Source organism: Megachile rotundata, chromosome 15, assembly GCF_050947335.1.
Source record: "Megachile rotundata isolate GNS110a chromosome 15, iyMegRotu1, whole genome shotgun sequence".
In the NCBI taxonomy this organism is placed as follows: Eukaryota; Metazoa; Arthropoda; class Insecta; order Hymenoptera; family Megachilidae; genus Megachile; species Megachile rotundata.
In genome coordinates this window covers 3,479,427-3,492,750 of record NC_134997.1, presented here as the reverse complement: position 1 = coordinate 3,492,750, position 13,324 = coordinate 3,479,427, and the positions used below count along the sequence as shown (strand labels likewise).

Below are 13,324 nucleotides of genomic sequence, written 5' to 3'. Positions count from 1 at the left end.
TTAAAGGATATGCGTGAACGTGCTAGAAACCGAAGAAAGCAACTTCTTCTTCAGGCAGACAGTTTTAAATCGGCTATTAATATTTTCGCTGATGTACCGTGTGCGGTGTGTTGCAGAACTTTATATTCGCAGTAACGTTACGCTTTGCATACGCAGCCTCTGTCTCATCTAATTCCTGCAAATCTGATAGAATTAGAGAAGATAACAACATGTTCTCGCTGCCTACATCACCTTAAAAAGCACAAAGTTCCATCGCAGGCATTCTGGAATAAGATGGAAGTAATGCACGTATCTCAGGAGATATCAGATTTATCGGAAATCGAAAAACACATGTTGTGCAGAATAGTCTCGTTCCTTAAAATCATGAAAATTCAAAATCGCTTCAGTCAGAATTGGTGCAAAGGTCAAGTAGTCCTATTTGCCCGTGATGTATTCGAAGTTGCCGAACAACTTCCAGTTAGGTTAAACCAGACCGGTATAATGATTGTCGTAGAAAGCCTAGAAAATTTGGAACGACAGCGACAATTTGAAATTGACGTCGGTAAATTTCGAAGAGCTTTAGAATGGCTGCTACAAAATAATGCTTTTGTAATATCCTCAGGATTCAGGTACAACCGAAATTAAATAAAATACTGTTTTGGCAGAAAAATCAGAAATTTATTCAGGAAGAACGTAAAGTGCTCGACGCAATAGACAATGCCTGAATGAGCCCTCGTCGGACGACGTCGTGCGGGCCGTCGTTGCCCGATTTTCATTTGTTTTAACCGTCGATGGAATATTCCATCGACGGAAAATATAATGTCCTACTCGCGCTCTTCACGCTCGCTCTTACAACTCGGCCAGTCCTGACACCTGAGTCCGACCTCGGGCTCGGTCTACAAAACAAACAAAATACTTTTACAATTACAGTTCATAATTATCTTAATCTGAGCGGAAACTTATATTCTAATCGGGATTTACGGCGAGCGCCACGGTCGCATATTAGCAGAGGACCAGGTACCTTGATAAGGCTTCTGTGTATTTTGGAACCCTGCAATGTCGGCTACAATATATCGATCATTTCGCAGTTTCTTTATGATTTCGTAAGGCCCTTTGAACTGAGGAATAAGCTTTTGGGAAATCCCCGGAGTACTTTCGAAATTTTTTAACATTATGTAGTCCCCGACCTGGTACTCGTAAGAGGGTTTATGTTTTCTATCATAATATATTTTATTATAATCTTGTTGACGCAAATTTTTCATTTCAGCTCTATGTCTAATACTTCCTAAATTTACCGGTTCACAGTTTACTTCCTTTTGTAAATACTGACTTAACGAATCTGGAACCTTACCCCTTTGATCAATTCCGAACAATAACTTACAGGGGGTTTCACCAGTAGCTTTATTAATGGTATTATTGAGCGCATATTCCGCATCTTCCAATACATCATACCATCGCTTACCCGGACAATTTTCAGTTGTTTTCGCAAGTATCGGACCTAAAACTCTATTCACCCGCTCTACCTGCCCGTTTGCCTGCGGAGACGCAGTGGCAACCTTCACATGATTAACATTGCTTATTGTAAGGAAGTCATCAAAATCTTTGGAGGTAAAGGCACTACCCCTATCCGAAACAATTACCCGAGGTTTACTATAATGAGCGAAATACAATTTTAAACACGCGATCACCTCTTTTGTCGCAATTGTCTTTGTTGCATATAATTTCACGTGCTTCGTAAATGCGTCTATAATTAAAAATACATATTTCTTAATATTTACAGTTTTATCCACAGGCCCAAAATGGTCGATATGTATCACGGCGAATGGAACGTTTCCTTTAGGAATGTTGTGTAAAGACCCTTCAGTTTTACCTGATGTAGGCGAGTATGCAATGCATTTCAAACAATTTTTCCTGTGTTCGTCAACTTTTCCTTTTATGTTCGAAAACCAATAATTCTTCATTATTGTATTGCTAGTTTTCTCTGTCCCAAAGTGCCCCATTTCGTCGTGATATCGGTAGATAACATTCTTTTCCATACTTGACGGCACATAAAACAATAATTCGTCGCCGTGCTTTCTATAAACAAGGCCGTTTCGCAATTCAAAGAATTTATCTTCTTTCAATTCTAATTTTGCCCGTATTTTACTAATTACAGGGTCTCGATTTTGCATGAGCGCCAAGTCAAATTCGAACGAATTTCCTTCCACTACAAGGATATTTTGGGATCTACTTAACGCGTCCGCGTGTGCCATTCGTGCGCCCTGTCTATGCTCTATCTCATAATCAAAACTTTGAAGTTCTAGTGCCCATCGTGCGATACGGGGATTCACCTCTTTTTTATTTAAAGTCATACGGAGCGAATTGCAATCGGTTAAAATTTTGAACTTCATGCTCTGCAAATAAACTCGGAAGCGTCTCAATGCATATATTATGGCTAATACTTCTAATTCGAAACTATGATATTTACTTCCGACTTCAGTGGTTCGTTTTGAAAAATAGAATACCGGATGGAACTTCATATCATTTTTCCGTTGCACCAGGATTGCACCATATCCCTTTGAGCTAGCGTCACAATGAAGCTCAGTTTCATCTTTCGGACTATACATCGCAAGAACGGGAGCATCTACTAATTTAGTTTTTAAAACATGAAACGCTTTTAACTCCGCTTCCCCAAATTTAAATTTCGCGTCTTTCTTCAACAGGCTATATAATGGGTGGGCAATAGAAGCAAATCCCTCAATAAATTTTCTAAAATACGAACATAGCCCTAAAAAACTTCGAACATCACGCACGTTTTGCGGTACAGGAAATTTTTCAATACTCTGAATGCTATCTTTTGGTGGGCTTATTCCTCTTTCATTTATGTAATATCCTAAATATTCTATGTTTGTATACAAAAATTTACATTTATCTAGCCTTAGTTCCATTTTATTCTGTACAAGTAAAGTGAAAACACGACGCAAAACTTGTAAATGATGTTCCAATGTTCGCGTAGCTACCAATACATCGTCTAAGTAAACAACCACATCTCCCGATTTGATAAGTTCTGAAAGGATATCATTAATAAATCTTTGAAAACGAGACGGTGCAACCTTGAGACCGAAGGGCATCCGCAAATATTCAAACTGGCCCAAAGGCGTGACAAAAGATGTATATTTAACAGAATCTTCTGCTATTCGAATATGATGGAATGCGTCTTTCATATCAAGTGAGCTAAAATACTTTTTCCCACTTAAAATATTCAAATGATCCTCGATTAAAGGTAAGGGGTAATTATCGCGAGCAAGGACCTTATTCAAAGTTCGATAATCTATGCACATACGCAGTTCTTCATTCTTTTTCTTGACCAACACAATTGGTGACGCATATTCGGAATTGTTGGGTCTAATAATTCCTTTCGCTAAAAGATCGTCCAATATACTCTGTAATTTATCTTTTTCGCAGTAAGCTATTCGACGAGGCGTTGAATGGAAAGGTTGGCGATTATTTAAAGTTAATTTTAGTTCGGCATCTACCTGCGGTAATGCAGGACGCGACGGTTGCACATATTGTTCCATAAAGATTTTCTTAAATTCCACACACACATTGTGAGATATTTGGGGGTCAACTTTTAGCGAATCTACTATGCTTTCAGCGGAGGGATCCAACAAAATATTCAAAATTTCAAGAACCTCTTCGTTTTTAGGCGGTGTTAAACTTAATTCAAATGTCTTAAGAGCGTCTCGACCCAAGACTACAGGCGCGGACATCGTTTGATTCGACACAACTAATAATAATATATCTCTACAGACGTTATTAACCCAGACTTTCGCACGTATCACACCCTTAGGATTTAACGGAGATTTATTTATTCCTACGAACCGATTTCGTAATTCATCGGAAATTTCATCAATGTCGCATAGAACAAACATTTCTTGAATAAAACTCACCGGACTTCCCGTATCAAACAGTGTAAGCAAACTTACTTTTACATCGCCCAGTTCGTAATTTACATGGGCTAATGACCATGGCAGTCGATGCCCATAACATAACATTAATCATCATCGTAATTTACATCACTGTGGAATTCGCTGTCTGGCGGTGGAGACGTCTGCACGCAAGTGACTTGCGGCTTCACTCTTTTAGGGCAGGTATGAAATAGATGACCCATCCCTCCACAATGGAAACATGATCCTTTTTCTCTCTTCGGCAAGCGGCATTCCAGGGATAGATGTCCTATTCTGTTACAGTTGTAACAACGTATCGGGGGTACTGCTGATTTCTTCGCTGTTGACAACTCCTTCATCCTCGATTGATTCGTCGAGATTCCGGAAGTCGCTGAATTTCTTGAGGCAGGCGGCAGTCTCACCTTGCTGAATGCTTTCAATAAAGCCGGCGTTGTCGTGAAATTGCATAGACGCGCCTGATTTCGCAAGGTCAGATCGGGTATCCCGTCAATCACTGAGTCCACTATTTTCTCGTCTTGTACTGGGACTCTGTTCGCCAAAATTAATTTATCGTGGAAATACTCATTAAAACTTTCATTGGTATTCCACCTCCTCAATTCGAATTTTCTACGGGCCTCCAGTCTGCTTTCCCGATGATCAAACATTGTCTCCATACGGTTTAACAATTCGTCGGTACTGACCTGAAGATGTTCTGTTTTGGATTGAAACCAGCTCAATGCCTTCCCCTTCAATTTGGACCCGATAAGGATCCTCGACGAGTCGTCGCCCAGGTTGTAAGTTGCAACCAACAAATTCAGCTGCGTTTTCCAATTTTGGAAACTTTGCTCCATACCGCTAAATTCCGGTAACAATTCACCAACTTCCCTGATATCTCGAGTCGATCTTCTTTCCGATTCCTGGATCGGACCGGTCGGACGCCGTAGAGCATCATTTTCCAGCTGAAGAAGTTTTAATTCACGTTGCATCAGCTCTCGCTCCCGTCGCATGAGATCCATCTCCATGCGTAGAAACCGATCAGGTGCAACGTTCGTTGGTACATCGCACCCTGAAGCCGTATCCGCGTGAAAGCCACTCATCTCCCGTAAAGCATCATTTTCCTCGGTAGGAACGTTACCCTCCTCAGGAACTGGGTCTCCGCCCCTCCTTGTCCGCGATACCACATCTTCCCACGACCGATTAGGAAAATGCTCGTCGAGCCGTTGTATCAAATCGGCTTTATTGCCCGTTGTACACAGTCCATTTTGACGCAACATTTCTTTTAAGTCAACTACCAGAAATTCGCGTTGGGTTTTCTCCGTTACTTGAGACATAATGGGAAAAACAAATCACTCCGCACAAATAAATGTCACTTAATAAGCAATAAAGAGAGAGAAAAACAAATAAAAATGTCAATAACGCAGAGAAAAGAACGAACATAAAATTTCACACAGAATATTAAAACAAAAGTCACACAGAATATTAAAATAAAAGTCACACAGAATGTTAACGTAATATCACACAGAATAGTTCACACGGAAAGTCACACAGAATACGATATTACACGATTACACAATTTCTATCAGGTCTTTATCCCACTTCTGAAATTTGTAATATCCTCAGGATTCAGGTACAACCGAAATTAAATAAAATACTGTTTTGGCAGAAAAATCAGAAATTTATTCAGGAAGAACGTAAAGTGCTCGACGCAATAGACAATGCCTGAATGAGCCCTCGTCGCACGACGTCGTGCGGGCCGTCGTTGCCCGATTTTCATTTGTTTTAACCGTCGATGGAATATTCCATCGACGGAAAATACAATGTCCTACTCGCGCTCTTCACGCTCGCTCTTACACTTTGTACAAAGATGTGCGACCATGTTTTTCTAATATTATCAATAACATTTCGAAAATAGCTCATGTCACTGAAGAGCTTCCTATTGTAACAAAAGAAATTGAAGTTGCACAAAGAAGTACTGAATCAAACAGTAAATTTGTGCATGTAGGCCATAATGTAGCTATTTTACGAGGCACGTGCCATCAAGCTAGCGATCGCTTCAGCATCGAATCTCGCAGTAAGCAATGCACAGGCATAGCTGCTGTTGCTTGTGTTGCGTTTAATTTAGTCGATCCTAGTACGTGGTGTACTAGTGATATTGATTATGTATTTTTAGTAGGAAATAAATATTACCGTGATTGCATTGAAGCGCAAAATAACCCTGACCCCGGAGAAGTCAATGTAGACTACTTAGCTGTAACTGAATTATTGCCACACTTATCGTTTAGTAATACCAGAGCCGGTATTGACGTTGGCTATGAAATGGCTGTATATGGTCATATTGACATTGATAACGGTGATGAAGGATTCCCAAATTTAAAGAACGGTTTAATTATGTTTTTCTAACAGTATTGTTGGAGTTGAGCAGGAGCTGATCAACGGTTTTGATTGGAATTTCGAGGGCAATCCGGTGAAGATTTTCAATAAAACGAATTTAGACACAACTTTAGCTCGATAGATTGTCACTTTATTTAACGAACACTTAACGAATAAGACGAACAATTAATTGAAAACGTACAAAGATAATAAAGATGGTAATTTCGAAAGATGGTTATTAGTGTGGTTTGGTAATACGGTTCGTTAACGACTGACTAAAAATCGGTTGCGACAAAACTCTTGAAATTTTTGCGGTGGGTAAAACGCATGCCCGAACGCTCGATAGTTAATATTTGTCTCGGGTGAGTGCGCTGACGCTCGCTAATTCGCGGTGCGGTCTAGCGCGTTCGAACGATTCCGAACAAGTACATATACGGAATTCTTACCGCGAATTTTATATCAGTCGCTGTATCATGCAGCAACCAGTCGGAAAGTCCCTGCTATTGGTTGTTTGATTCCCACGCAAGAGGTCCGAAAGGATATAAAGCACCGTCACGGAGCCTTTCATGCTGTATGAAATTTACGAATATTGATGATTTACACATAATTTTGCGTCGTAATTTATATGCTAAAGGAGGCAATAGCAACGTGCTAAATATCTACTCATTAACACCTCTAGCAATTGCACCCGAAAGGAATAGATCCCCACAAGTAGAAAGAATACAACAATCACCTGTTGCGACTACTCATACAGAGTCCGGCGAGGCACAAGTTGTTTTCGCAACAAGTATGTTACGTTCGATTGATGACGATATTCTCAATATCGATAATATCGTCTGTATCGGTAATAATAACAACACAGAAAATGACCCGATAAGATTGGCGAATATACATAGAAAAACTGCGCCTCCTTTGAACCTAGAGAGGGAAAGAAGAATGGAAGAACTGTGTTGGTTCTTTCTATTTCCAGATGGAAAAAATGGTTCCGGAGAGCACCGAGATATCTCAATAACACCACTGGATTACTTCCAAGCGCGTATTCTGAGCAATGACAAACGATTTCAACGAACAGATTATTTGTTCTTCGCATTATCTGTTGTTGAATATTACCGCGCAAAAGCTAGTGTTTCAGTATCGTGTAGAATGCGCCAAGGAGAACATACTCCAGAGCGATTAGTGGATAATATGCACCTCACAATGAGAAATATAAGAGGATCAGTATCGTACTGGAAACGTTGCTGTTCGAAATTAATCGCCATGGTTCGAAGTCTTGGACCGCCCACATGGTTTGCTATCTTCTCTTGCAATGATCTAAACTGGCCAGATATGTTGAAAGCGTTACTTTTATCCGATGGTCGTCCCATTACCGAATTTGAAAACCTAACTTTTGCGGATCGACTAAAGTTGGTTCAGAAATATCCAGTAGTTATAGCAAGACAATTTACGGTACGAATAAACGCGTTGATGCAGTATTTAAAAAACTCTCATTGCTTAGGTGGCGTTGTTATCGATTTTTGGTATAGAATTGAATTTCAGAATAGGGGAAGCCCACATTTACACATGCTGATTTGGTGTGAAAATGTACCCGATTTCCTTACCAACGAAGGCCGCAACGTTATTGAGAAAGTTGTATCTTGTTCATTGGAAGCAGAAAACCAAGATATGAGCGACATAGTACAAAGAGTCCAAATTCATAAACATTCTGATACATGTTACAAAGATCGTAATAATCGTTGTTGTCGTTTCGGATTTCCTAGACCGATAAGTGAAACAACGATGTGCTTGGGTCCAGATGACACACTTGCCAACAATGGACGTTTCTGTGTACTTAAGAGAACCGTAAATGAAGTTATGGTAAATAATTACAATCCAACTCTTTTAAAGCTTTGGGAAGCAAACATGGATATTCAACCATGCGGAAATGTTACAGCAGTTGCATATTATATTGCTAAATACGCAAGTAAGTGCGAGCCGCAGGATACAGGAGATGTTATTAAAGAAGCCGTTTCTCGTGCGAAACGCCGCGGCGGTACCGTCTGGAATCAATTATTTTCGGTATCTATGGCAATTCTGTCCCAACGAATGGTCAGTGCTGCAGAATGTGCTTATCGATTATGCCATCTGCCTCTTAAAATGAGCTCGCGAAAAGCTGTATTTATAAACAGCTGTCGGCCTGAGCAGAGATATAGAATTTTGCGTTTTGAAGGATATGAAACATCATTTTTCAATAACATATTCGATCGTTACGCAAAGAGACCGGACAGTCTAGAGAATTTGAGCTTAGCTGAATTTGCTGTCCGATATGAAACAGTTTCAAGTGGAATGTGGACAGAAGAGGATGGAGGCGCAGAACTTAGAAATGACGATGAAGAAACATCGAGGTCGAGGTTTATAAAATTGAAGGACAATACTCGAATGCGAATAAGAAATAAACCAGCTGTACTTCGCCACCGATATTATACCTTGAACAGTGATAGAGAAGGATATTTCTATAACTTGATAGTGTGTCAGATTCCATTTCGTGATGAAAGTACACTTATGTCCGAAAACGAATCTTCGGAACAATGTTTTTGTTAAATTCGTTTGTACTGTTGTACGGAATTTTTAAATAATGTAGCAAATGCTAACTTTGCCTTTCTACGTGATAATTTATTTTACTTAGTGTGTTGCTTTGAAATGTTACAAGAATTCTGTCTTAAAACTATCGTACTGGTCTTTTTATTAATTTTCAGATGTAGGCGTGTATTCGGAGGTAAGGACTAAAACTAAGGTGGGAAAAGTCGTTGTCCAATCATCTGTTTTTGGTAATGCGGGGGTTGTTCTTCCCTTTCCTCGGGGTACATGTTTTGGAAAAACCCAAGTTGGCGTGCAGGTAGTGACAAATTTTGCCTATGGTTTATGGTATGGATTATGAGAGGGAAGTAATTAGATTTCAAAGCGGACCGTAATTTAGGTTTTTTCCTTGACAAGCGTGAATATAAAAATTAGAAATTGGGAAAAAGACCCTTCCTGGTTGTAACCTAACGGCGCTCTTAACAGTTTTCTTCGACGGCGACTCGAATTGAAACCTATGTTGGGAAACGCAACCGTTGAACAATTTACTCACGTAGAACAAATTATTGAAGCGGCGCTGGCCCAGGCTATTGCTTTGAACGTTGTACGCGAAGGGGAAACTAATAATGAACAGTTAAGAGAACCAGTCAGCATTCCTGCCGACGAAATAGTATATTGCGATCAAGTTGATTTGTATGAGGATCACCAGCAAGAAACACTTGCAATGCCAGAAGACGTGTTCCTTAATAGTATTCGAACAGAAAGATTTATTGAAATCAGTTTCCTCAGTAATTGAGAAAGATATTAAAAAGAATCATGATGAAGACGCGGAACAAATGTTACTTTTTATTACCAGAGGAGCTGGTAGTGGCAAGTCGTTTATTTTAAGATTACTTGTTGAACATATTAAACGCTGCTATAATCCCACAGTTGATATGATGATAAAACCATCGTTCATCGAAGTAGCTTCTTTGACTGGCGTCGCTGCCCGCCAAATATTCGGGAAAACTCTGCACTCCTTGTTCTCGTTGCCTATTGAAAAAAGTGCTGCAATGACCTATCGGCGACTGACTGGACAAAGACTCGAACAGGAGAGACGAAAGTGGCGGTACATAAGGTGGTTGATTATTGACGAGATATCAATGGTATCTTACGAGAATTTGCGAATAATTCATTTAAGATTGCAAGAATTCAAAATGAATGATAAACTGTTTGGTGGCGTAAATGTACTTCTTTTTGGCGATATCATGCAATTGCCCCCGGTAAAAGGACACTGGTGTTTTATACAACTACATTGGTGTAGCGCAGAAATTAATTTATGGCACCAATTTTCATTCTGCGAACTCACCATTAACATGCGACAAAGGGATGACGTCAAATTTATCGACTTACTGAATAACCTACGGTTTGGGGAAGTGACAACCTTTCAATTACAAATACTATGCGAACGAAGAAGAGTTCCCTTAACCGGAGAGCTTGAGGATTTTGAAGAGGTAAGAATATTCCCAACCATAAAATTAGTCGATGAATATAATACAAAAATGACCGATAAATTAGCAAAATCACATCGAATGTACATCATTGATGCAGTAGACGAGTCTCGTGAGCCAGCTACATATGGAAAAAGGCCACCAGAAAATGTTATACCTACAAATGTTAATAACTGTGGCGGACTGTTACATACAATTACGTTAGCCGAGGGATCGTAAATCATGCTGCGGCGAAATATATCAATTTCTGATGGTTTGATAAACGGTGCAATGGGAATAGTTAAGAAATTTAGATGGCCGGTACTTAGAAGAGACCAACTAGAACAGGGAGAATTGCCGGATTCAGTTCTTATAAAATTTGACGACGAATCTGTTGGAAATAGGTTCAAAGATATTGATGGTTACATTCCAATATCTCCAGTTTCAGCAACGTTTCAGGCGACAAAAGGTTATGGGGACGTCGAGCGTAGAATGTTACCACTTATTTTAAGTTGGGCAGTAACGGTGCACAAATTACAAGGGACCACATTAAACAAAGCTGTAATTGATTTTGGCAAAAGGAATTTTGCAAAAGGACAAATTTACGTTGCACTTAGTCGTGTTAAAAGTCTAGATGGTCTAGTTTTATCTGATTTGGCGCCAAACAAAGGACGAGCGAGCACTCGCAGAAATGGAAAGATTTCGACACTTGCTTTTGTAAACAAACACTGCAGATTAGCTTCCAGCGATTGACACGTAAAGAAACAAGCCAAGTCTGTTATTTTTTCCTTCTCTTTTATTTGCGGCCAATTGATAAAGAAATTGACGAAGTCTACTTACAGGAACAACTTTGAATAATCACGATCGCCATATTTCTTGCAAGGTAAGAATAAATCTTTTGCAATATCAATAGTTATTAACAATTAACGAGTCCCATAAATGTCTGTTACAAATGAGATCATCTTGGAAAGATCTTTGAGATTCGAAAAGTTTCATCGCGATCGGTGCATTTCTTACATAACAATACCAAAGAATAGGATTTTGCAATAACAATAGTTATTATACACGTATACTGATTTTCGGCCGACAAGACGTGTTTGTAGAAACAGTAGAAAATCGGCGACTGCATGTTGACTCATACACCACCAGAGACACGGAGGCATACGTAGAATTCAATATATTAGTAACAATAGTTTTTCGCTAATAACTCGAAAACTAAAGCTTCCCCTTAATTGCGGATAAGGAAAAAGTTGTTCCGTGCCACTGATAACATATTAAAAGGACATTAAAATCGTCCAAAGTTGATTCCAAACTTTTCAACAATTTTTCGCTAATATCTCGAAAACTAAACCTTTCCGCAAAATTTGTATATGAACAAAATTGTTCAGAATCATGTCCGTGATAAGATATTAAAAGCGCACTAAAATCGAGAAAAGTTTATTTCAAAAGTTGCCAGTTTTTTTGCAATAACAACACTTTGCAATTAAAAAATGAACAATTTTTTGATAATGGTACCAATGGGGAGTCAGCACCTACCATATGCAAAAGGTTTCGTTCCGATCGGTCCATCCAGCTAGGCGTAATGCGCGAACATACATAAAAAAAAAAAAAAAAAAAAAAAAAAAAAAAAAAAAAATACTGATCGAATTGAGTAACCTCCTCCTTTTTTGAAGTCGGTTAAAAAGAGGGAATTTTGGAGTTGTCATTGGGTTAGGAGTTCTGGAAATTAGCAAGGGTGGAAGTAAGGAGTGGAGGAAAAAAGGTGGCAGTAGGGATGGCAAGGGAAACGGTACTTTTTGGGTTTTTCCGGAAACTTTATGATGGGTCTGTAGCGGTATGCGGATTGGGATTAGGACGGATGACTTCAGGATTGCTTTATGGTGGATGCTAAAATGTATTTTTCTATTGCCTTTTTTAGAGTCGAGGTTAATGATGTGACAGGTATAGCGACCCTAAGTTGTACGGTGCTGTGCCATCGTACAAGATATATTTTCACCGAAGCAGGACTTCTTTTAAACAATGAGTGAGTCCGATTTATACTATTTCTACATATTTTGTGAATTTAGAATAGACAGGAGTTAATACATTAGTTAGTCATTAGATTCAAAACTTCTTTTGATGAATAGAAATGTTATTTTTCATTCAAAATGTGCGAATTTGTTGTTTTACATCTTCGTAACAAATGACAAGAACGAGTGAATCGAATTTGTTTAAGTTCATAAAAAATAATTAGTTTATCCCTTATCTATTAATAGAATATAACATATTGTTGCGATGTGAAGCGAGCCTCGCGACTTATGAAGTGAAACTGGTCCTGACCACGAATTGAAGCGGTCTGCGGAAATTGTCAGGCGGGACGAGTGGATCAAGTGGTCAGGACTTTCGGTAGCTGAGAGCAACCGCGGTTTTTAAAAACTAGAACGACGCCAGATCTCAAGACGAACAGACGCGTCAACTCTTTGCATAATTTAATAAATAGTTTCCAAGTTCTTGTTAATAGCAGTTTGTATTTTGAAAAAAAATTATGGCAATGATATAAATAATGTATAATAATGTATAATGTATTCTTAATTACTTAATTTGTTATTAGATTTCACTTTAACGTACCAGCATTTTGTTAGCACTTACATTATCACGATGCAAACGTGCTTGTTCACGACTACGATCAACTGTGTCATTCGAACCCATCGCTCTCGTATCTGGGCGCGCGCTATTATCATGCTTTGATTAATTAGTGATTTGTATTAATAATTCAAAAACTAAGTTTCAAAAAATACTTTGGAAAAGGGAAATGTTGTTCTGTATTTCCTCAGCTACCACCCCGAAAATTATATGAGACTCGAGTTTCTCCTAAATCAATAAATAAATCAATTCTTGCGTACGTTTAACTTTAAAAATGCAAAAACAATTTATATTAAACATACCCATTGATCCATGAAAAAACTAGCTTCGATAAATAATATTTGTATCACTTATGTTTTTTTTTTTTTTTTAACGTGGAGGAAATCTTTCAAAGATACTCCGGAC

At 38.8% G+C, this 13,324-nt stretch overlaps 2 protein-coding genes across 2 annotated transcripts; both read left to right on the top strand.

The window, feature by feature from the left end:
* The first annotated feature begins 3,669 nt into the window (after positions 1–3,669).
* On the top strand, positions 3,670–12,494 carry LOC143265904 (uncharacterized). The gene is made up of 2 exons (XM_076540559.1): positions 3,670–11,180; positions 12,216–12,494. The coding sequence occupies exon 1, from the start codon at positions 6,849–6,851 to the stop codon at positions 8,850–8,852; it is 2,004 nt and encodes a 667-aa protein (XP_076396674.1). The 5' UTR covers positions 3,670–6,848; the 3' UTR covers positions 8,853–11,180; positions 12,216–12,494.
* Positions 10,541–11,050, top strand: LOC143265931 (ATP-dependent DNA helicase PIF1-like). Its single transcript, XM_076540615.1, has one exon. The coding sequence runs from the start codon at positions 10,541–10,543 to the stop codon at positions 11,048–11,050; it is 510 nt and encodes a 169-aa protein (XP_076396730.1).
* Positions 12,495–13,324: the final 830 nt, after the last annotated feature.

What these genes read in the sequence shown, in the direction of transcription:
- LOC143265931 (XM_076540615.1), top strand. Translation starts at nt 10,541, where the DNA reads ATGCTGCGGCGAAATATATCAATTTCTGATGGTTTGATAAACGGTGCA.
- LOC143265904 (XM_076540559.1), top strand. Translation starts at nt 6,849, where the DNA reads ATGAAATTTACGAATATTGATGATTTACACATAATTTTGCGTCGTAAT.